The 24,241-nt window shown below is 41.2% G+C and overlaps 1 protein-coding gene across 1 annotated transcript; it reads right to left on the reverse strand.

Annotated features, from left to right (window-relative positions):
- Window positions 1–896: 896 nt before the first annotated feature.
- Window positions 897–23,854, reverse strand: PI15 (peptidase inhibitor 15). Its single transcript, XM_040432762.1, has 6 exons — window positions 23,724–23,854; window positions 23,125–23,452; window positions 5,912–6,030; window positions 1,507–1,639; window positions 1,305–1,420; window positions 897–1,180 (listed from the first exon to the last, which is right to left on the reverse strand). Exons 2-6 carry the CDS (start codon window positions 23,395–23,397, stop codon window positions 1,045–1,047), a joined length of 777 nt encoding a protein of 258 aa, XP_040288696.1. The 5' UTR covers window positions 23,398–23,452; window positions 23,724–23,854; the 3' UTR covers window positions 897–1,044.
- Window positions 23,855–24,241: the final 387 nt, after the last annotated feature.

Genomic DNA, 24,241 nt, shown 5'->3' on the forward strand with positions numbered 1-24,241 from the left:
TAGGTCTTAGGGGGAGATATATAAAAACTGGTGTGAAGCAAAACTGGCTTTTTTGCCCATCGCAACCAATCAGATTCCACCTTTCATTTTCCAAAGGAGCTCTGAAATATGAAAGGTGGAATCTGATTGGTTGCTATGGTCAACTATGCCAGTTTTCCTTTACCCCAGTTTTCATAAATTTGCCCCTTTATGTATTTTCTTGGCCAAGTAGTTTTACCCAGGGCTGACCTCTGGTGAGTGTGACCTGTGCAGTCTGACCTGAGGCTTGTAACGATCACTAATCCTAATATTAATTGTATAGCAAAATTATTTTTTTTCAGACATTGTACTGTACAGTATTTTTACTGTCTATAAGAAGCTATTATTTGATCACTGCATGATGGAATTATTTGCATACTATATGGTGCTATTCACTTTTTATGCACTACTGTATAGTACATCATTTTTGCTGTGTATGGAAGTGGCAGCACTGTGTAGCACTGCTGTTTAGGTAACAGTATGGCAGTATTATTTGGACAATATATGGCAATTTTATTTAGTTCCATACAGTATGGTGCTCATAATTACACACTGATTGGTATGGTTATATGGTTTCATGGTTTGAATATGACAGAAGGTATGCACAAGGCACCTTAGGCCGGCCGTGGTTTTCTCTCCAAAACTGATATGTAATAAACAGAACATTTGACACAAATCTCACACAAGTATTTTTGTGTGCAAGAATTGAAATCCATAGAACGGTATAGTGATTTGCATTTGGTTTAGATTAGAGCAGTAGGCTTGTAATACACCTGCCCTATCACTGAGTTCCAGCGGTAGCAAGGCAGTAGAAATGGCACAACGTATGTAAAGTCGTGCACTGGCTTTTAATATATTAGTTTAATATATTAGTGACAATGTTGCTGATCAGTGATTGTATCTGGATAAGCTTGATCACTGATATTACAATTAGCTAACACGCTACATTTCCCATTTGCTACTGTAAACATTTACAGCATTCAAAAATTTGCATTCAAAGAAAATAATATCCTGAATTGGATCAGTTCACTTAAACCAATATAAGTAGTTTGAAGTTACTCCTGGAAAGCATTGGTTATCTGTACAAGAGCCTCCATAACTGGGTGGGCATGCAGAACATGGAACCCCAACTTTATATGGTGCTTCTCCAATCCAGTTTCCCCTAAAACAGAAAATGATAATTACATGCTAGATGGGTAGCTATACAGTTAGATAGAGAGATAGATAGATAGATAGATAGATAGATAGATAGATAGATAGATAGATAGATAGATAGCTGCATTTACTTGGGTGAATAGTTGCAGACTAAGTAGACAGCTCTTCTCCATACGGCACCCCAGACGTTCATGTTGTGACAAGTGTTGATCGCACAGCCTACCCTGTTCGTTGTTGCCCAAACCATCTTTTTGGAAAGACATAAAGTAATGGTTTGTTGCCAGAACACAGAAATAGGGGGGAAAAAAACACAGTATAAAGCGGGGATGTTACCTGGGTATAATGTGTACACATTGGTCCAAAGCATCTTAAAGGACATCTGGGGTTGCAGTCTTGAGGATATGGAAATGCATAGTCCTTTACTTCATCATACCATGGTTTTACTAGTTGTAAAATAGATTGATATCTAAACAAAGAAATATTTTTTTTACAGAGATACTTGGGATTTCGAATATTATATTACTACCCTGGCAATGCCAGCCAACAGTATGCATGCTTACAGTAGTAGAGTGTCTGTATTACACAAGCAATGTCTCATGATTGCCAACTGCTCTCACCACGTATCCTACTCCCTAAGGCTACATTCACACGAGCGTATTTTGTTTCCGTGTCCGTTCCATTTTTTTATCGGATTGGATGAGAACCCAATTATTTCAATGGGTCCCCAAAAAATGCGGACAGCACACCGTGTGCTATCTGCATCCATATGTCCGTTCCGTAGCCCTGCGAAAAAAATAGAACATGTCCTATTCTTGTCTGTTTTGAGGATAAGGATAGGCATTGTTACAATGGATCCGCAAAAAAAAAACTGATGCCATACGGACGTCATCATTATTTTTTTGCGGATCCGCAAGTTGCGGATCGCAAAACACATACGGTCGTGTGAATGTAGCCTAAAGTTGATGAAGGGTTCATTACCCAAATTGACACATTATTATCTATGTGGCAGCAGTGTTGATCAGCAATGTTTGGTGCAATATGCATTATTAATGAGTATTGAGTTCAGCAGTATATAACTTATATTGGAGTACTATCATATTTTTCTATTTTTTGGATTGGTCAGTGGGATGGTCAGCACATGTGGGATTGTACATCGGGACACTTTGTGGCAGACTTATTATTTCTATCTAAAAGTGTAATTGCGCTTTCAAACTTTTGATAGTGTGATAGTGGTATATCAAAGGTTTTGAATTGTGGGATCTAAGTGCTTAACCCAGTCCCCCTCCCTTCCTTCACCTTTGCAAAAACGGGGAGATATAATCAGTCTCTCTCTGCTGCTGAAGGTGGACTGGATACAGGATAATAAACTTTCTACTAAGCCTGTTGTTAACAGCGAGAAGAGACAGTGCTCAATGTGCACGCCTCTAACTCCTTGATTTAGCAATTGGTAGGGGAGTAGGGTCTGAAACAAAACATATAATAATTTTGAAAGTATAGTTACACTTTAAAGAGCCCCTGTCAGCATGATCAACCCTATTAAACCACCAGGCATGCTGCCTGTTATAGTTGATCATGCTGAATAAAATGATAAATTTATTTTGTCTGTATGACAAACAGCTGCACAGATATCTGCAATTGTATTCATATGCAAATTAGCACATTGGAGCACCAGGGGCGGGGCTGAATCCTTGGAGCATTTCTTTTGTAACACTGCTGTGTGCTGCAAACTCCCCCCTCCCCTTGATTGGAAGGGCTAGACATCAACATACTGAGGGCTAAGCTGTGTACATATCATATACACTACTTACCATATTGAGAATATAGGTTTTCTATACTTAGAAAGCTAATACATATTACTGATTATAAAGTAAGAAAACCAAACTAAAACAACCATACAACAAAAAATCATGTGTGAGAACATAACTGCAGAATCAAATTACAAACACCACACATGTAGTACAACAATTATCTTTATTGTGTCATATCCAAAAGGACATACAATACATAAATTTAAAGAATAATAATATCTTTAAACTTAGACAGCACAAAAATAAAACCAGGCAGGTATTAGAAATTCCAAATTTATCATTAAGGGTACATTCACACGTCCGCAATTTCGTTCTGCATTTTGCGGAACGGAATTGCGGACCCATTCATTTTTATGGGGCAGCACGAAGTGCTGCCCGGACACGGAATTGCGCACCCGCACTTCCGGGTCTACAATTCCGTTCCCGAAAAAAATAGAACATGTCCTATTCTTGTCCGCAATTGTGGACAAGAACAGGCATATTCTATTAGTGCCGGCAATGTGCGGTCCGCAAAATGCGGAACGCACATTGCCGCTGTCCGTGTTTTGTGGATCCATGGATCCGCCTATCCGCAAAACCCGTTGCGGACGTGTGAATGGACCCTAAGCCTCAATCAGAATGATAGGCTTGTTGCATCTTGCTAGACATGTTGGGGCCCATTTTCATAGGCCGATAAGCAGGGCAATGTTAGGGAAGGACGCATTAACTCCCTATCATAGCTCAATTATTCAGCTGCATTTACATGCAGCCATCATCCCTTCTGTACGCTATTGTGATTTTTTTTCTTCCACCTGCAGGTTCATTGTTTGTCAGCAGCACATCCCTGTTTACTCAGAGCAATTTTATGTGCCACCTAAATCACAAACCACCAGATTAATGAGCGTTTTGCTTGTTTACCAGGTGATCTGCGACACATTTTACTTGGCAATTATTGAAAATCAGCATTTCTATGAGCATTCATTCCAGATTATTAGCCCGATCCTCCGCACACAGACGAGCTTTAAGCACTTTTGCTTTGCTTATTCCAACTCTTGGTTTTTAAACCATGCCGATTTCTGGCAAGCCACACTCCTTTTGCTAAGGGCTCATTCACACAAACATTAAAATTTTTGCAGACAGTAAATTGCAGATCTACAAAACATGGATACCGGATGGGTGCATTACGGAACGTCCAGCTCATAATAGAACTGTCCTACCCTTGTCCATAATGCGGGCAAGAATAAGACATGTTATATATTTTTGTGGGTGCCATGGAATGGTTGTATGGATGCAAACAGCACACAGTGCTGTCCGCATTTTTGAAGACCTGTTAAAGTGAATAGGTCCGCATCCAATCCCAAAACAATGCGGATTGGATGTAGACCAAAAATACGCTTGTGTGCATGAGCCCTAAGCCATATGCCTTTTCCAGATATTGTAAGGTGGAAAATGTGTCTACAACACATAATAAATCTAGTGCAAGGCACGTGCATCAGTTTTTAGGCACACATTGGGTGAGATTTATGAAGTCACATGGGTAAAAGTATGAGTATTTTGCCTATGGAACCTGCATCAGAAAGCTGAGCCTTGGGTTTCTGCCATGGGTTCTGTGGAGGATCTGCAAATTGATAAGTGACATTCAGTGGAGCTAATCAGTTTGTACATAAAGACTGAAATAGGACAGAACCACTTACTGGAACAACTAGTCCGTGTTATGGCGGCGGTGCTCGTGACGTAAGGACCCGGCCTCAGAGACCCCTCAAATGTAAAGAAACCTTCAGGGAAGTCACAGCACTTTCAATATTGAATCAAATCCTTGTGTTTATTCACACCAAAAAAAACAGCAACGTTTCGACACACAGGTCTTTCTCAATCTACATATGGTGACCATATGTAGCTTGAGAAAGACCTGTGTGTCGAAACATTGCTGGTTTTTTTCCAGTGTGAATAAACACAAGGATTTGATTCAATATTGAAAGTGCTGTGACTTCCCTGAAGGTTTCTTTACTGCTGATCAGTTTTTAGCCACCAGCTGTGGTCTCAGAGCTGCTTCCCACATGGAAACCACTGCAAGATAGGTCAGAACTCTTCTTTTTCCACCACACTGAAAGAAGAAGCGCCAGTCACTGTCTCCCATTGAAAACATTGGGAGACAGATTTGATGCATTTTTCCACAATAATTACGGTGTACTTTTTGTGTCGGAATCAACATCAAAAGCTCTGAGTGAACTACTGCTAAAAGCGAAAATGCCTTTGTTGCCAACAGCAACTAATAACATTTTGCCAGGACAATCGCATAAATTAGGTCATGAAAGGGGCTTGTGTAAGTCTGGCCCTAAAGTGGGTGTTTTGTGGGCATTATGGGCCACTTGAGAGATGTTGGGTGGTCCAAGGGGTGTGACTTAAACGTCTCAATTTCTGCCTTTTAATTGATGTTAAGTACTCAGTGACAGCCCTGCTATCTTTTTTCCAAGAGCACTAAAACAAATGAAAGCTGTTCTGTGAGTGGTTGCTATTGGAAACAAAGGAAGCTTCTCTTTTAGATGGTTTTCTTGAGAATATCCCTCTTGAGTCTACCTTAAGGGTACGGCTTCACGGTGACATTGGTCATGGCCAGAATCACAAGGGCATCACAATGTAGCAGTGATCCCTTATAAATGAATGGGGTGCAGCAGAGTTGGATTTTTTATGATTCAGGGATCGCAGTCACGGCACACTTGAGAATCACACTGCAACCCATTTCTATGGGATCACCTCTACACCAGTGTGGCCGTGTAGCCATACCCTTAGGGTTGCCTGACTCCCATATTCCTGCCTATGTGACATGTGATTGAGAGGCCATCAGAAGACACTGGTGTCATTTGTGGTCTTATTGTTTTAGAAAGCTTAACATACATTGTACAGTATACTAAAGCATAATGTCAAAAATAATCATGTGAATAACTCCATACCTTCCTGTTCTCACAGAGAGGTTTTGACCAAGGAATCTCATTAAGTAGGGCGGTCCATGGTCCCAAATGCATGTGGCAGCCCAGGCTTCAGCTGACTTTGCCAAGCTTTCATCCCACACCTGTATAAAAAAAATTGCTTTTAGTAATAATGCTTTACATGATGAACAGTTTGTCAGTATACGATAAAGGAAATAAATTAGAATGCACAGCAATTTTTTTGCCTACAGTATAATATAATAAATAACTCTACTCTGGTGTTATACCAGTTAAAGTAAAAATCACTACATGAGGTCATTAACACCATGAAATGCCCCATGTGATGTGGCACACAGCATTGTCATTATAGAGAAGCTGGTAATAATTGCTCCATTTCTAATTCTTACAAGCTTCATCTAAATTCTCTAGCCTCTGCTGTCTGGGCGACCTAAGCTAAGTAGACTATTATATTGACAAGTCGTGTGCCACAATGAGCAGAGTATGAAAAAAAAGCATTTGAAAAATATTCCAGTACTCGCATCTCATCTCTAAAGAGGTTTAACTCATTTTCATATACCCTATTAGGAACATCTGGGTTATAGAGGGATCACTTCTTCATTTATTGACCATAACAATAGGTTTCACATCACCATTTTGCTTTCCATTCTACTGATCTAGCAGATCAGAAAAAAATTGATCCTTTATTTTGACAATCCATTGTACTTTTTTTGCATTCATTTTAGTCACTTCCGTCTGTGACCCGTTATTTAAGAAGGGGGGGGGGGGGAGTCTTTCTTGGAGGGCTTTTTGTCCCATCAAAAATATCAGAAAAACAGAAAGCAAAATGATGATGTGAACCTACCCTAAAGAAGAGTTATAAAAAGTCTCTCTCTCACTCTGGAGGACCTGTCCTGTCCTGTAACTCTTAGTTTATACTGCTGCTACAATCTAGGATTCCCAAATCATTGTGATCAGCTTATTGCCAAACCACCCTTCTAAAAAGTAGGGTTTGTCTAAAGTGGAGAGGGTGTGAAGGGGTGGGAAACAACCAGAACTCATTTTGGAAAGTCAAGATTGGATATACACTGTAAAAGACTGGAAAAGTGTCACTTCAGCAAGGTGTCACTTCAGGCCTTTGGGCCACAATGCAAAAAAATTTAAACAACCCCTTCAACTCACACACATTATTTATACTATTGGTCTAGTTACGTGCAACAGGAAAACGTTTTGCCTCCCCCACCCCCCAGCAAATCACACACACCCAATACAGACACACACACACACAGGCTCCCGGTTTGGGGTGCACTACAGAGAGATCCAATGCTACCTTTTCATCAGGTTGATTATCATCTGTGATAAGTTTCTCTGTGGACTTTTTGGAATGAATGTATCTATGGATTTACATCATTATTTTGGCATAAAAACTTGTAATAATTCCACGCCATATTTGCGCTAAAATTTATGATTTTTCTCTCCACTTGAAAAGTGGTGAAAAGTATGGATGGGATTCATCTAGGAAGTGGGTTGTGATGTCGGTGGGGCTTAGGGGGCGTGGTCTCTTGTGGTATGGCAAATTGACTATAATGCATCCAAGAAACTGGCGTAAATTATTGCTCAAATCTATGCCCTCTATGCCACATGGAGATTTGCCTAATTTATTAAGAGGCTGACTAGGACACACAGATTTTTTAAGAGGCCTGCATATCTTAATAAATTAGGCACATCTCACTGTAGAGCAAACTAAATCAAGTGTATGAAATGCCAGTCTTCATAAGCTTCCCTTGCAACCCCCCTCCCCCATAAATTCATTTTGTTTTTTAAGGACAGTCCAAGCTGCACCTCTTAATAATTTTGGCAAATTTTACTCACGTGCACATTGCACTTTTTACTAAGATTGTCCAGTAAAATGCCAGCCTTAATAAATTTACCTTTTTATATATTACATTGCTATCTAAGACTAAATTCTACCAGTGACCAAGACTCAAAAAATCTTAAAACTGCTTACAAATAAAAAGAAAAAAGAAAAAAAGAAAACCACAAACACCCCCTATTGAGACATGAAACCTTTCCAACATTCCAAGAATTTGGAGACTTCAGGCTTGCACTCAGCAATTTATTATCTTAATACTGGATATATGGACTTATTCTTAAAGAGTCCAAAACCAACTCATTGTGTGCCAATGTATCTGTTTTCCATGCAAAAATGATCAGATTGCCTTTGTTGTAAAAAAAAAAACAGAACATGTATTTATTTTCAAGACATGGCTGACCTAATTGTAGTCAAATTCTGATTTTGCCTCCTCTGGTGTGCTTTCTATAAAACAAATTTAAATAATAGCATATGTAGATCCCCAATAAAGGAGTTTCTTTCCTGTAACATAATCTGGTATACTTTACAACAGTCTAAAATAAAATAGTCCAGCTGCTAGAAACTATGTCCTATGTTGTTTAAAATCAGGTTCTGTTTACTCCATTGCTTTCTGCAGAATTTTAATAGAAAGCATCTAGGTACTGTCCTGCCAGGACTTTCTTCTTCACCACAGTACTACAGTTCAGAGTACTCCCTGGTGTGGGCGCATGGACAACATGGCCTCTGCTTGCCCCATTCTCTGTACAAACAGTGGGGCACTGCGAATGGTTAATTATTGCCAAGTCAGTTAACCTACAGTTTCTTAGTGCAATGTTATAATTTATGCCTAAAAATGTTTGTCTTACCTATGTTATGTAAGCCCAAAGGTAAGTATACAGGCAACTAGGAACTGCAAAAGGAGAGTTACTAAGACCAGTATATCAGGAGACCTAACAACAGTCACATGACATAACCAGACATGCCAGATTTTTAAGATTCTCTGGGAGTCACCCAGTTTTTATGCCCCCTCGCCTGCTTACCAACACCAGTCACCTGGCAAATACACATATTTAGTAAATTTTTATGCTTTTTATTTTTTAAAGATCCTTGTATGTCACTAGTGCTGGATCCCACTCCTCCTAAATAGCCACTGACAATATGACAAGTGGAGACACCACCACTTATTACCACTGTCTGGAGCTGAGAAGTGGTGACTGGAAGAGGTCCATCTCAAAAGGATTGACAGGGCAGGCCTTGAAAATGTCATCGTACCTGTGTAACATCCCAGAGTTATGTTACTAAACTCTTTTACCCCCTACAACCTGTTAAGTGTATCTGCATTGTCATCCTGTGTAATTTAACATCACATCCTCAAAAATGTGCATTGAAACCCTTGTTAAATGTATTTGCTGTCATTTTCATGTTCACCAGCAGGTGGCAGCAATGTGTTTAGAAGGGACTTAGTACAGTTTAGTGTTTCTAGACTGGATTAGTACATTCCAGTTTAGCTCCCCCTCTATGAGCAGAAGTAGGCTGGCCCATGTCCTGCCTCATGGGGAGAGAAGGAAGTTCAGTTAGTGGGCCAGCCACCCCTGCTAGGGGAAGGCTGTGCTTGTAGGAGCTCCCAGTTCTAGGGATCCAAGCCAGAATCTTGTCTCGGCTGAGACAAAAGATCATCATTTCCAGCCTGAGCCTTCAGCCTCAGCTGGTGGAAAGCAAGCAGCCATCTCCAGAACTCCAGGAAGAACCATACCCTGTGAGCACAACTGTGAGTACCGTCCAGAGACCAGGAGAAGCCAAATTCCTCCTCAGCTAGTCAGTCCCCAATACAGCAGAAGACAGATAGCGCAGTAGATGTAAATTCCTGCCACATTACAGAGCCACAAGCAGACGACTTATCCTGCAGAGAGCTCCAGGCACATGATAGAAACAGAAGATAGATTCCTGCCATACATTGCCAATACCTGCTGGGACTTCAGACTATTGCTATATCTCGCACGGATTAAAGCTGCATCAAGTAAAGACCAGTTTGAACTTTATTCCAAGTCTGGATCTCAATTATTGCTGCAAATCCCTCAATTACTCCTACTAGCAGCACACTCATTTTATTGCAAGTGAACCAGGATCCAGGAGTCCAGTCGTACCCAGGTAGGAGACACCGTTGACACTATACCCACTACAATACAGAGACATTATACCACTCTGGCATTCCTAACCTGGTACGTGAGTTACAACACCTTAAAGGGCCCTGTGTTAGTACCCTGCGCACGCTGCAATTGGCGCCACAAACAAACTATAGACTTGTATACCCATATCCTGACCCACTGCATAATCTGGCGTCCGTGTAACCGTACCACGGTCCTGCTCATTGCACCTGGCCCTGTCAATCATCAATGCTGTCAAATATGAATATGGAACCAACACAGATGTCTTCAGCTGCCAAGCGCACATGTAACAGTTCAGACAGTTCTATAACTACAAATCTGCTGACAGATGCCCTTTAATATGTTTGGAGGAAATAACTAGAGATGAGCGAAGTATTGTAAAATTTGATTCAGCTGCTCCGCCGAATTTTACAAAATAATTCACTTCATAAATAATTACTTTGTCATAAAGCATATTTCTATGTAAGAAGTGGGTGCAATGACCCCGTCGTACGCCTCAGATGCCACGTTCATTGCTGATTGCTGCATCTGACATTAATATTATAGTGTAAAATAAAAATAAATAAATTAAGTCATACTTACCTCACAAATTTGATCGTGAAGAGCCAACCACCGCCATCTTGATTGAAGATCCAGCAGGAAATCTTGCGCGGCCCGTGATAACGTCACCACGCAATGGATTTCGCACAGGATTTTTAATCAAGATGGCACTGGACAGCTCTTCACTCTCAAATGGATGAGGTAAGTATAATAAAAATAAAAATAATTATAGCCATTTCAGGAAATCAATTTGTTACCACAAAGCACAAGGAAATTCAGCTTTGCGGCAAATCGAATTTTCCCTGAAATTCAGATCAAAGTCTACTTTATGGACTTCGATTCGCTGAACACTAGAAATAACATTGAAAACAACTTCAGACAGCTTCTACAGATGAGATGCTCTAGACTGGTAGACTTAAAATTTTTATCTTAAGGCACATCCTTTTGAACCAAGTGTAACAATGTGTGTGGGAATGTCACCGCCAGTTCTGTGAGAAGGTCTGACAGACGTTCTCCTCAACCTCTTGTATGACGTTCTTTGTTTTGGTTTCACTTTGTCATCTCCTTTCCTTCTGCCAGGTGTCACTTATTTAGACTAATTGTCTTCCTTTATATTCCCTCCCACACTGCCTCACTTTGCGGTTTATACTACTTCCTGGATGAAGTGTTCACTGCTGGAGGCTGCTGCTGCTGTTAGCTCAGATAAGTCTTTTCCTTTATTGTGTTTCCTTGCTGGCTTGATTCTAGGTGACCCTGACTCCATCTGTATTAAGTGCAGGGAGCCGGTGGTCGTGTCTGCTCACTATTATCAGGTGTCACATAGTCTTAGGTACGTGGGCATGCAATAGTCTACTATTGAGACCCTTGCATGTGCTTATCAGTCAGGGAGAGCTCTTAGGGTTTTATAGGGCTCACCTATATGCTCCTTAGTTTGGGATCAAGCCAGTCGGTCGTTTATTTATAAGTCCCAGCTATCTGCAACTTCACCTGTGACAGGGAAAGTGCTGGAAGGGTGTATATTTCACCCAATGTCTTCAGTTTGGTGAGATGAAAGGAATCCATAGAGCAGTATTGGTTTCTGAAAAGTGTAGTGTAGAGGCCGGATCCTTTTCCAATAATGTGCAAGCACGGCCACCAATGCTGGATTACATGGTGGTTGTAACCCCTGGATATGAGTAATGTATAATGTAATGAAAACCATAAATATGGACAATCACAATACATTAGTATGTGTCTTAACTTTATCTACATGATAAATGCCATTTGCTGAACTGAGCTGGATTTACAAGGGGCAATTATCAGGGACAAAAGTTAGTACAAATCCTTGTTCTCATTAATAGGCCCATGTAAAGGCGCCGCAGATCACCCAATGAATGGGCAAGAAGCACATTCATTGGGTGAAATCATTGCTTATGCAGACACCTAAATCATCGTTCATAGGCAGTAGATCATGCTGTGTGAACAGCAATCTGCTGTCTAGAAACAATGAATCTGTATGAGGATGAGCGATTGCAATAACTAGTGTTGAGCGAAGTGAGCTTCGGAGCCTACATCTGAAGTTGCTTCATTCAAAACTTACAGAGATCTGTACAGAGATCCGTCTCCGTACAGTATTAGAATGTATAGGCTCCGATGAGCCAAAGTTAGTTGAAACCAAAGCCAAGTTTGGCTTTAAGTTTTTAAGTGGTTTTCTTCTTTAAAAATCAACTACAGAAGTTATTCAATGAAGTCACACGTGAATAACTAGCTTCAGCTCATCGGAGCCCATACATCTTTATACTGTACGGATCTTTGTACAGTATTAATCCAAAGTTTCGAACGAAACGACTTTGGATGAAGCATCTAAAGCTCTCTTTGCTCAACACTAGCAATAACCATTGCTCATCCCCATATAGTGAAGGTGATTTTTGCATGTAAATCCAGTGCTTTCCTCCACTGATGAGCAGGCAGTTATGGGGAAGGAACAGTTCGTTTTTGATAATTGCATGCTCAGTCGGTGTATATGTAAATGCTCCTTTAGTCTTCTCCAGTTTATTAGTTTGCACTATAATGAATGAAAGGCAACACCTGTATAAACATGATACATTCCAGCTCCCAGTAGCTTTGTAACAATGGATCACTTGATATTGGTTCAGTACTAAATGCAGACCAAACAAATAGACTGAGATGTATTATTGAATACCATCTTAGACAAGCCAGAATTTCCATAATACAATTGGCCTTTTTAATTGTGGAAAATATGTAAAATGTAACAAGACAGCCTCTACTGTACACTGGGCCAAGCTCAGAGGTGAATGAAGGTTATATAACATTAGCAAAACAGAAACAATAGATTAAATACAATCCAAATAGTGACATTCCAAAATAGACAAATGCTTCCTCTTCCAATGTAACTAATACCTAAGCTCGTTCTGAAAATACACCTGCTTACAATAAAGGAGATGTTGATGGGTAACACATGTGGACAGCATCAGCTTTCTATCATTTACATTTGAATCAATTTGGCTTCTTATTTATTTAGCTTTTATAAAATTTTGATGACTGTGGTTGTAAATTTCCAGATTTCTTTCTCGTTATCTGGTCTAGACCTTCTGACTAAAATCTATTTACAACATTTTGAGATTCATGTGGATCCTGAAGAAGGGCAGCTGTAAGGGCTGTAACCTCTGAGTCACACGAAGTACAGCCCAAACCCCATAGGACAGGTTCTTATAAAGACCAAGGGTTAGTTTCCACTCCAGCACCAATTTCTGGTGACCATGCAACCAGTATCGACCTCTGGAGGACAAAGTTGTAATGCAGGAAAACCTACCTCAAGAAGCATTGGACAAATACATTAGCATACAGAAACAGATTGTCTACATTCCCAGCCTTACAGTAATATAACTACCTGAATGTCAGCCAAAGTAGGAACCAGATCGCTACAAAGCAGTATCAAAGTGTAGTGTCAGTTACAGTAGTGCCAGTCAACAAGTAGTACTTATACAGTAGTGCCAGTCATTTAGTGTCTGTTCCGTAACAGCACGGTACAGTGTATAGCCTTATTCACCTTTCCCACAAGGGTACACACTTAGCAATTAAAGTGTTAACTCTGTTGTTTCTTGTCCCAATGTATGGATAAGATAAAATAGTAATAGCCAACAGGTCCAGCTAGGCCTCACCAGGGACAGGCATTTTCTGACTGCCTATTTTCAGTGTCAGAAAGCGAAACAGTATTCCCCTGTCTTTAATGACTCTACAAATAATTAAAGGGTTGTCCGGGATAATTAAAAATCTCAGACAAGCCATGTAATAGCCTAAAATAAAAAATGATCTTCCATGCACCCTTTTCTCCAGCACCAGCTGCTTGGATACAGACGGCCGCGGAGGTGTGCCAGTATATGGCATGTGTCCACTGCAGCCAATCACTTTCCTTAGCCGTCTAAGGGCTCATTCAGACGGCCGTATGTTTTTTGCTGTCCACAAAAAGCAGTTCCGTTTGTTTAATACAGCGCCACATACCTCTTACATCCAGTGACATCTCTTTGATGTAGATGTTCTCTTTCCTCACTTTCTCCTTTCAGACCTTCAGACCAGACCACAATTTTTCAGGGATTTTCTTGTCTCTGCAGTTTGACCAACAAAATCTTAGTTTACTACTTTTCCATCATCCTCCCATCTTCTGGACAAATCATCCTACCACCCCCAATACTGTGCTGCTGTGCTCCCCAATACTATACTGCAGAAACAGATAAACCCCCTGATAATACTAGTACCATGCAGATAGTGCCCTTCAATAATTATTGGCACACAGTGCCCTAAAATAACTGCACCCAGCAAATAGTGCCCCTGACACTAATAGTGTAAACATAACGTCCCCCAAAAAATAATTGTGGTAAGCTGCCAAGGTGCCCCCACAGTCCCATCAATAGGAATAATTCTCTGCTAGGGGACACATGGTAGTAATAGTGCTCCTACAGTGCCCCCAACATGTCCCCACTGTGCCCCAGAAGTAATAATGGTCCCATAGTGCCCATAATAGTAATCATGTTCCCCATAGACCCCAAGTAGTAATAAAGCCCATCATAATGGCCCTCAGTAGTAATAATTCTCCTTATAATGTGCCAGTCCAGAAAATTCCCCATTTTAATGCCCCCAATTGAGCTAATGTCCCCATAGGGCCCCCATAATGTGCCAGTATAAAATCCCCCTATATAGAGCCCCCAGTAAATGCCCCCATAGTGCTTCTCTCCCCCCATTCTTCCTAGTGCCCCCATAATTTGCAAGTGTAAAATACCCCTTCTTATTGCCCCCATAGATGAGCCCATAGTACTCCACTCTCCCCTTCTCTATAGTACCCACCATAATCTTCCCCAGTATAAAATGCCCCTATACAGAGCCCCCCCATATAAAATACCCTTCTTTGTGGCCACCGTGGAAGCCCTCATAGTGTTCCTCTTCCCCCTTCCCACATATAAAATACCCCTTCTTTGTGGCCTCAGTAGATGCCCCCAATAAAGTGCCAGTAAGGAGTGCCCCCATAGATGCCCACATAGTGCCACCCATTAATGTGCCAGTAAAATGTGCCACCAATAATGTGCCAGTAAGATGTTTCCCCATAGATGTCCCCACAGTGCCCCCCAATAATGTGCCAGTAAGATGTGCCCCCATAGATGCCCCCCAATAATGTGCCAGTAACAAGTGCCCCCATAGATGCCCCCCAATCATGCGCCAGTAACAAGTGCCCCCATAGATGCCCCCCAATCATGCGCCAGTAACAAGTGCCCCCATAAATGCCCCCCAATCATGTGCCAGTAAGTAGTACCATATAAAAAAATAAACACTTATATTTACCTCCATCGGGCTGGCAGCGATGCGATGCAGGCCTCTTCCGGCCTGTGTCCCGCGCAGTACGGCTCAGGCGGCGCAATGACGTTATCTCGCCGCCTGCATCGGCCTCTGATAGGTTGCAGGCCTAGTGCCTGCAGCCTATGAGAGGAAAGGGGAAGGGAGACGCCTCTCCCTCCCCTGCTCCGCAGCAGCACATCTATCTGTATCGCTGTCCTGAGGACACCGTTACAGATGACTATGGAGATGAGTGCTTCCACAATGGAACCGCTCATCTCCCTGTGCCCTGCCGCCGCCCCCCACTTGTCACCAGGGCCGCAGCAGGGCTCAAGAGGCAGCTGCCTTGGGCCTCCCAGGAGCAACTGGGCCCAAGGCAGCGGCCTCTTTTGCCCTGCGTTAAAGACAGCCCTGATCACAAGGAATCAGTGTACAGTATACTGTAATTACTAACCAGTGCTCATCATTGAGCCACCGTGCTGTTATTTTATGCTTCTACTAATTTAATTATACAGTGTATATATAGGACAAGTCATAACGTTATGCAAATAGAGGCAGGAGAGGTATCTGTAAATTATCAAATTTTCAAGCACCTAGCCCGCTAATGCCAATCTGTAGCAGGTGGGAAGGGCATAAAAAAATGATTGAAAGCCAAATGAAACTTCAAAAATCAAATCAAGTCATGTGGCATGATTGTGTGATGCCTCCTGTTCATTGACATGCCAGTTATCACCACTTGTCACAAACTGAGAGGGACAGAATCCTTGAACTGAGAGACCTTGGTGTAGCAGTCCAGCAGATTCCTACATGTCTAGGCTGAGATGTCCACACTGTTCAACATTGAATGTCCCGGTGGTTGGGAGAATGATGAACTAGAATGACAGCAACAGGGGCACAGATGTGAACCCTTTGCACGGACCAATCGTCTGATTCAAAGAATGGCGAGTAGTGATCCATTCTGTACTGCAAGTGAAATTAGACATCACATCCCAAGCTTAGGGCAGCAAACAGTGTCTACATAAACCATCAGAAGCTATTTGCAAGATATTAGTCTACAACCGAGACTTCCAGCTTCAGGTGTTCCAATGATGTCACGTCACCGCTCTTAAAGTCTATCATGGTGCACAGCAAGACAGCAATGGAAGCTGGAATGGAGGTTTATCCTCTTCATCGATGAGTCCCACTTTTTGTCTCCAATGCAATGATAGCTGGAGATTGATCTGGAGACCATGCAATGAAGTGGCCTTCACAAGGGAACATCACACTGTTCCTACTCCCAGGATTATGGTGTGGGTGGCATAATGTATGGTAGCTGGACCCCTCTAGTCTTCATTTCAGATACACTAAAAGCTTGGCATGACATTGATTTGGTCATGGACCAGCGGTAACGCCATTTTTTTCAAAATGTCCCAGGAGCCATTTTCCAACAAATCAACGCCAGGCCATATGTTGCTCAAGCTACTAGGAGCAGTCTGCATGGCCTAAACATGCTATCATGACCTACAGCATCTCTGGAGTTGTCTCCCATTGAGCACATCTGAGACATGATTGGTCAGCAATTGCAAAGGCAGCTTCCAACAGTGAATCTTGATGCTTTGTGTGCCCAAGGGCATTCAGCGTGGCAGAACATTCCTCAGAAAACCATTAATGACCTCATTGATAGCATACCGAGGAATGAAAATGTGCATTTCTGTGAGTTTTTGCTCATACTGGATACTGAATGAATCAAGATTATTATGTTTCTATTTTTTATCATTTGCATATTATTTTTATTATTATTATTAATAATATTATTAACTTGTCTATTAATTCTGTGATTTCCATAATTCCACAACTTTTCCTTCGTGGTGTTGCAATTTAAATGTTGAGGAGCGTATTTGTCTCTGCACACATTTGGCTTACTGATGGTACATGTCAAGGAAACAGATGATCATTCTTGACATTCCCTCTCCATAGTCCAGAATTTCTACACTTCCAGAGGGAGATATGCTATGCTATCTTTATTACGCTATGCTGGACTCGGTGGACATGGACAGGCTTTGCTATGCTGCTGACTACTGTTAACATAATTTATACACTGTGTCATGCGCTGATATGTAATCAATCTTGAGAAATACGAGAACCAACTAGACAAGGTGTATGATGAAAGCTCCAACTTACAATTACATCCATATTTAAATGAAATATTAATAGGACATGAAATGCCTTACTTTGGCACATTGCCCACCGAAGAACATTATGCTACTGCAAGAATGTCATTCATTAAAATAATTGACTTCAATTAGTGGAATTCAGCTTGTCATTTAACATCTGTTTTGTGTTATGTCTATACAACGTAAGGCAAATACCTGACATTCAATGAATGGTCATACCAAGCAACAATAGGCATTGAGCATTTCTAAGGTCCACTGATAGGAGCTTATTCAAGATAAAAAAAAAAAAAGGTACAAAAAGTTAAGATGAAAAAGTCATTTACAATTATTTTAGAACTGCCGTAATGGAAATGTACTGGCTGGCAAGTGAAAACCCTATATAAAGACATAGGGAGTCCTTTACTAACAGAAATTTGCCTATTTTTGGCGTATTTCTGGTGCAGATTGTGGCGAAAAGGTTATTTGCGCCACAATCTGCGACTTTTCCTCGCTCACTCCAGATCTACAAAATGGGGCGAGGCATGGGCGGGTAAGGGGATGGGCCGGCAGGCTCGTCTCATATATCATTTTCCACTCCTGTTTTAGGAGTAAATGGTCTAAATTTAAGACAGCTAGGAAGCTGGTTTAGATTTAGAACCAGTGTTAGTCTAGGAGAGTGTAATGTTAGCAGGTAAGGATAGAGGAGAAAAAGTCCTTGTGCTCCGCTCCTTAGTACTGGGCCTCAAGCTACAGAGACTGACCATCTCTGCATGATCTACCAAGAGAGGACCATCTTTACGTTAGAATACTCCTGGAGAGAGAGAGAGAGAAATGCCAGAATCTGTAACAGCTGACAAAACGGAGTCAGTAAGGTAAACCACTATCAAAAGCTTTAGACATGGCTGCTGTGAGTGGAATACTTCTAAGACACCATCTACACGATGGTGCAACCTGGTTGGTCTTTTCACTAATTCTGTATACTGCAGTAGCATATTACTGATATCTTACCAAAAACATTATTGACAGCCCCAGATTCTGCAGAGGGAGAATGTAAACCTAGCCTACACCCAGACAAAATCCTCTGGGGGAAGATTTGCCCTTTACATTTTTGGAACCATGTTCTTAGACTGTTTGAAATACTGCAACTCCCATTTTGCACTACAGTAAAGAGAGACGTTTATTCTGTTAAATCTGGCCTGGTTACTGACTCTTACACCATACTCCCGCCATTGCACTCCTTACACGTCCTGCCTTGCACCCATACAAATTTTGACACCAAGAGCACCCCAAACTACCATCACGCAGGAGCCCTAACACCAGGGAGTGCCCTGCAAAAAGTGCCCTCCTTTCACTGCACTTGCCCTAGGGAGCAACAGTGTGAGGAAAGCCACTTTGATAGACTTTCTGCAGCCAGAGCCACTATCACTTCCATCTTCCACTACACCTATCCTCGCTCCTCAGGGGCTTGCTGCACACTGTCCCGCTAAAATGAAAGCTGAGTTCTGATTGGTTGCTAAGTGCAACAAAGAGTTTTACTGTAAGACAGTTTTAAAGAACGAGGTCTCATAAGCATTATCCTGAACAAAGGGGAACAAGTTTCTATTTTTCGTGTCCCATCTGTAGCATATACTTCTCCTGAAATCATATGATGAAATCATAGCAAATGATAAACCATTAGAATTTGAGCCGAGATGGGCTCATAGAGTCCTGTGGGCTCCGTATTGTGCCAGTTTACAGACCATAGTCTTAGGACTGTACAGTCTGTCTGGAACTACACAGCGGCCATTTTTGCAGTTGTTCTCTGCTCTGGATAATGGAGGGGGTACATGGTGGGTTCCACGTTCTATGATCTGCATATGCTCTAATAGAGCACAGGTACCCTACTCGTGGAAAGCGGTCAGAATCCACACCAGGGATACCAGTTATCTTCACCATTACTTTGCACATCTAAAATATTAAGAATGGAAAATAGAAAAGGTGATGCTGGAGGGGACCGTCTATGTAGAGTGGACAATGCAGAAGGAAACTTGTAATGCAGGATGGGACTGGTGATGCCGAGGGGGTAATATAGAAGGTAATTAGAGATGTGAGAGGGAGCAGTGATACAGAGCAAGGGAAGCACGAGGAGACCTGCAGTACTGTGATCCAGGATAGCAGAAGATACAAAAAGGGAACTTTGAATACGAAGTTCCAAGGGCAAAGATGCAAATAATGGACTGGAAGGGGAAGACACTGGATATGTGAAGCGCAATGAATAGGAGAGGAGACATGAGGAGCTGATGAAACAGGCAGTAGCAAGGAGTGTCAACATTCACAGAGGCATCCCACAAAAACATACAGTGCAGAATATATATTTTTAGCATGGGGGACTATGGAAGACACATACCATTCTATGTCTATAAAGTAGCATGCATTAGAGCCTTTTGTCAGAGGTATACTGTACGTTGGGATATTCCAAATGTATCTGTCTGTTGAAAGACTCTCTAAGGTGATGTGAACAGGCCCTTAGACCAAGCAATGTCCTCCTAGTCAAGCCACACTCTGGCCTGGGTATTTTTATTAAGCTTGAACCTTCCGCTGATGGCAGACTCAAGTGGACTTTTACAGAAAGTTGTTGACAACCCCTGAAATAGGGCAATATTACCATGATATGTCACAAAAGGGCAAACATGAAAACAAAAACATGGCATGGAATCTGAATCAAACCATGGGGGGCTGCACGTATATCCCATGAAGATACTATGCTTACTACAAAAAGTGTATACTATATAATATGTTTAGAGAGCAACTAGATTACCATGATAGATAGATAGATAGATAGATAGATAGACTACACTTAAGCAATATATTGTTATTCTTGGTGTGCAGATGTTTTTCTTTTAAAACTTCACTACCACTTCATTAAACTTGTATGGTTACCACTGACCTGGACCGTACAGGAAACATCAAAGCCTATCAACCAACCTAGAGGAAGTCAGAGAATGTGGCCATCAATTATGTACCATCTGCATTGTACAGGGCTTGTTGGTGGTCTGCAGTTTCAAGAACATGGTAACCAGCTGTTGTCACTGGAGCTGCCACTGCTATTGCAAACATTGTAAAGATCTTGGAGGAGTTTTTAAGTGTTTCTAGACAGGTAAGAATGTGAAACATCTATGGAGAACATGTTTCCAGAGTGTTTTTTCAATGGGGCTACAAACAACTTTTCATGTAGTCCAGGAAACGAGTCATGTTTGAAAAGCTCATGCCAAGGAAAACAACAGGTCATAGCACACAGGGTCGTCCGAGAAGGACCAACTTATTGGCCAAACAAATCATTCAAAGTAGAGTCAGTCACTGACTTACTGCATAGGTAAAGAATATACTTCTATAAGGTAGGTGCATGTCATAATATCGGTATTTAAAAGCAAAGTACTATCAGTATTACATGTTAGTACTGAAAAAAGGAATAGCTACAGTTGTCAATTCAATTGATATAGTCAGTATAGTTAGAAAATAAACTGAAGAGTTTGTAAGGTAAGAGAATATACTACACTGCATTAAAGTTATGCATATCCATTAACATGCTCTATTTAAAAAATAATGACTCCCCAGTCCAGATCTACTTATCAGTTTTCACAGTACTTACTGTAACTGAGTTGATGCTTTTTAGGTTGCTGACATTGTTTCCAACAGCGCTCCTATAGGTTGTATGGGGTACTGCTACCAGTTTTGCTTACAGTGGAAAAAGCAGAGGAGTTCTGGAATGTATTATTCCTGGCATCCTTTACTTGACAGCTACTCAAACCATTCATCATTTGAGAATGCAAAACCTGGTTGTTTCAGCCAATCATTGTGCATTATTTCATTTTGAGGTTTGTTACGGTTACGGCCACGGTATGAGAAAGCTATTGAGATTGCCTGTTTTTTTTTTTTTTACTGTCTACTAACAGATACCTTGTGGACTTTTTAAAATTTTTCTACAGTATGGTCTGCACCTACTAACTAAGGTCTGTGAAGCAAAAGGTAATATATATACCTAAAACATTCACATGTGTGAGGGAAGATGTGCCATGGAGATACCATAAGGGTTACTAGCAGTTCGGGCTCGTTTGTGGATCCACAATACACGGGCCCCGTTCCGTGTGCATTCTGCATCACGGATGCGGACCCATTCACTTCAATGGGTCCGCAAATCCGGAGATGCGGAACGGAAGCATGGAACGCCACACTACGGAAGCTTCCTGGGGTTCTCTTCCGTGCCTCCGCACCGCAAAAAGATAGAACATGCTCTATCTTTTTGCGGAACGGAGGGATCGTGGACCCATTCAAGTGAATGGGTCCACGATCCCCATGCGGCTGCCCCACAGACGGTGCCCGTGCATTGTGGACCGCAATTTGTGGTCCCCAGCACGGGCACGGGTTTCACAAGCCCTTACAGTGTAGAAACCATATTGTAAGGGCTACTGCGTACAACCGTATAGTGACTTCATACAACCTCTGAAATACATAATACTGTACCTCCAAATGCTTACATTTTCTTAATAAGATATATGGGTCTTATTCCTGTCAAATTCTGAATCAATTCAATATTGGCATGCTCCCAGGGCAGGTTTTACCATTAGGTACCCAAGGACAGGTGGCTACTGCAGCAGAATTTAGGGGGCAGCACTATAATCAATGCTTGTGTTTGAGCAGCTGCCATCACTAAGGTCAGAAACTACCAGAGGGGATGAAAGATTTGTCTAAGCCGAGCCAAGACATTCATTTCTTGACATTGTCTAAGGCTGCATTCACAAAACTGTGCAAAATGGCGCTGTTTAGACAGTCATTAAACATGGGTACAGTATGTAAAAACAGGGGCTTTCAGGCGTTAAAATAAAATACTTTATCCACTTTCATACAAGGGAACACTTGCTCCATACTAGAAGCAGCAGGACGGAATGCCCCCAGCATTGTGACGTCACAACACTGGGAGCGGCAGATCCTGGTGCCTCCAATGCAGACCAAGTGTTCCTTCACGTGCAAGTTGACGAGGTGAATGTTTTTTTTTTTTTTTGCTTGTTTTTAAAGGATATGTTGGCACTACCTTGGGGACACATTATATATACTGGTGCACAATGTGGAGGCACTTATATATACTGGAGCATTAAAGGGGGGGCATTGGGTGACCAGTGGCATTATGTATACTGAGGGCACTGCAGGGGTTGGGTTTTACAAAAAGCAAATTAACTACATCTTTTTTTAAATGGGCGTTAAAGATAGTGGCCAAAAAGTAGATGGGCACACGGGTGCAAAATAGCCAACAGCCATTTAATTTCACTATTGTGTGAATGTAGCCATACCAACACACAATGCCAGTACACTGTCAGAGGATCTCACTGAAAATGGCAGAATCTGACAACGTCAATGCTAATGGTCAACTCTCAAAATAAGTTATACGAAGATATTTTAATACAATGTTATGGAGCATCTAAAACAGAGATGAGTGATCTAAGGTAGGATGTGTCTATACCCAAACACAAAAGATATAACGGAATAAATTGATTAAGTGGTTAATCAAGAGGGCTAAAACTTCACACTGTATACTGATAAATTAGATCATGATAAGATATATATATATATATATATATATATATATACACACACACACACAGTATGTTATACACAGTATGTATATATATATTTAACATTATTAAACATTAAATATTTAACAGTTTAATTTAGTTGGTCTTGGCTCTCACTCACCATATATTCCATGTTTGCTGCAGGTGGGAAGACTTTACTTCTGACTTGGTTATGGTAGTCTAGAATAGCAATCATGTCATTTTGGGAAATATAACGCTTTCTTCTGGCCTTGGTAATATTTGCAGAATCCAGCTGGGCGCTCAGATCAGGCTTTATGATGGTGGAGTTATTGGCTGATGATGATAACTCTGTGGAATGAGGTACTACTAAACCACATGTTTCACAGAAGAGCGAAAATATAAAAGCAGCAGCCACACAACAGATTTCTATCATGTTGTGAACTCAAAGCACCTGGCTTTGCCCTCAAAGTAGATGGTTTTCTTCAAATCTGTAAAAACAAATGCAAAAAAAAAAAAAAAAAAAGCTAAAGAAACATGATGTAAAATTAGCAATTTCTGGGAAAAATAATAAAAAATAGATAACAACATGATTTATGCACACTGAGCCTTAAAATAATACAACTGGAGTCGCTATGTTTAGCTGTTACCATTTATGTATAAAAGTAAGATGAATTTGGCAGGCACAAGGTTTAGTAAGATTAAAAAAGTAATCACTTTAGTCTTGGTTCTGAAAGAAAATACTTGAGACCACAGTCTTACCTTTCAGCAGAATGACAATCTTGCAAAAGTCAACTGCCCTATGCTGTGTTGTAAAGTGTGTAGCCTTGTAAGGGGGATGTATCCTGTCATAAATTCAGAGAAAGCCAACCTCTGCTTGCTAGGAACTTCTGGCTGCAGGATTTTGGAAGTGATAACAGCGTTTTATATGTTGCAGCCTGGACTCTAAAGCCAGAGCCTGTTGCAGAAAGCAGGGCTTTCAGAGGAGGAGTCCACAGTACAGTACAATGATTGGGTGGCATCATGTCATGGGGGTGGTAAAAACAATCCAAATAACATATCAATTAGAATTGAATGCAAATTACCTGGCCATGGTTTTTTCTCCCTTGTGGTCCTCTGCAATTTCAGTGTTACTTGGACAGAGGGGTTCCCTACAATTATACAACTATACACAAGCCAAAGCTTGCCAGATATAATGAATAATCAAAGAAAATGTGCCAAAGCAGTTTCATTAACGGCTGTGGTTTTCTTCTTAATCATTTGTCATTTTGTTTCTGGAA

Source organism: Bufo bufo, chromosome 5, assembly GCF_905171765.1.
Source record: "Bufo bufo chromosome 5, aBufBuf1.1, whole genome shotgun sequence".
Taxonomy (NCBI): Eukaryota; Metazoa; Chordata; class Amphibia; order Anura; family Bufonidae; genus Bufo; species Bufo bufo.

Coding starts and splice junctions, on each gene's coding strand:
- PI15 (XM_040432762.1), bottom strand. CDS start 23,397: ATGATAGAAATCTGTTGTGTGGCTGCTGCTTTTATATTTTCGCTCTTC. Junction 6,031..23,124: donor CAGCAAACATGGAATATATG/GTGAGTGAGAGC, acceptor TTTTTTATACAG/GTGTGGGATGAAAGCTTGGC. Junction 1,181..1,304: donor GTCTGCAACTATTCACCCAA/GTAAATGCAGCT, acceptor TTTCTGTTTTAG/GGGAAACTGGATTGGAGAAG.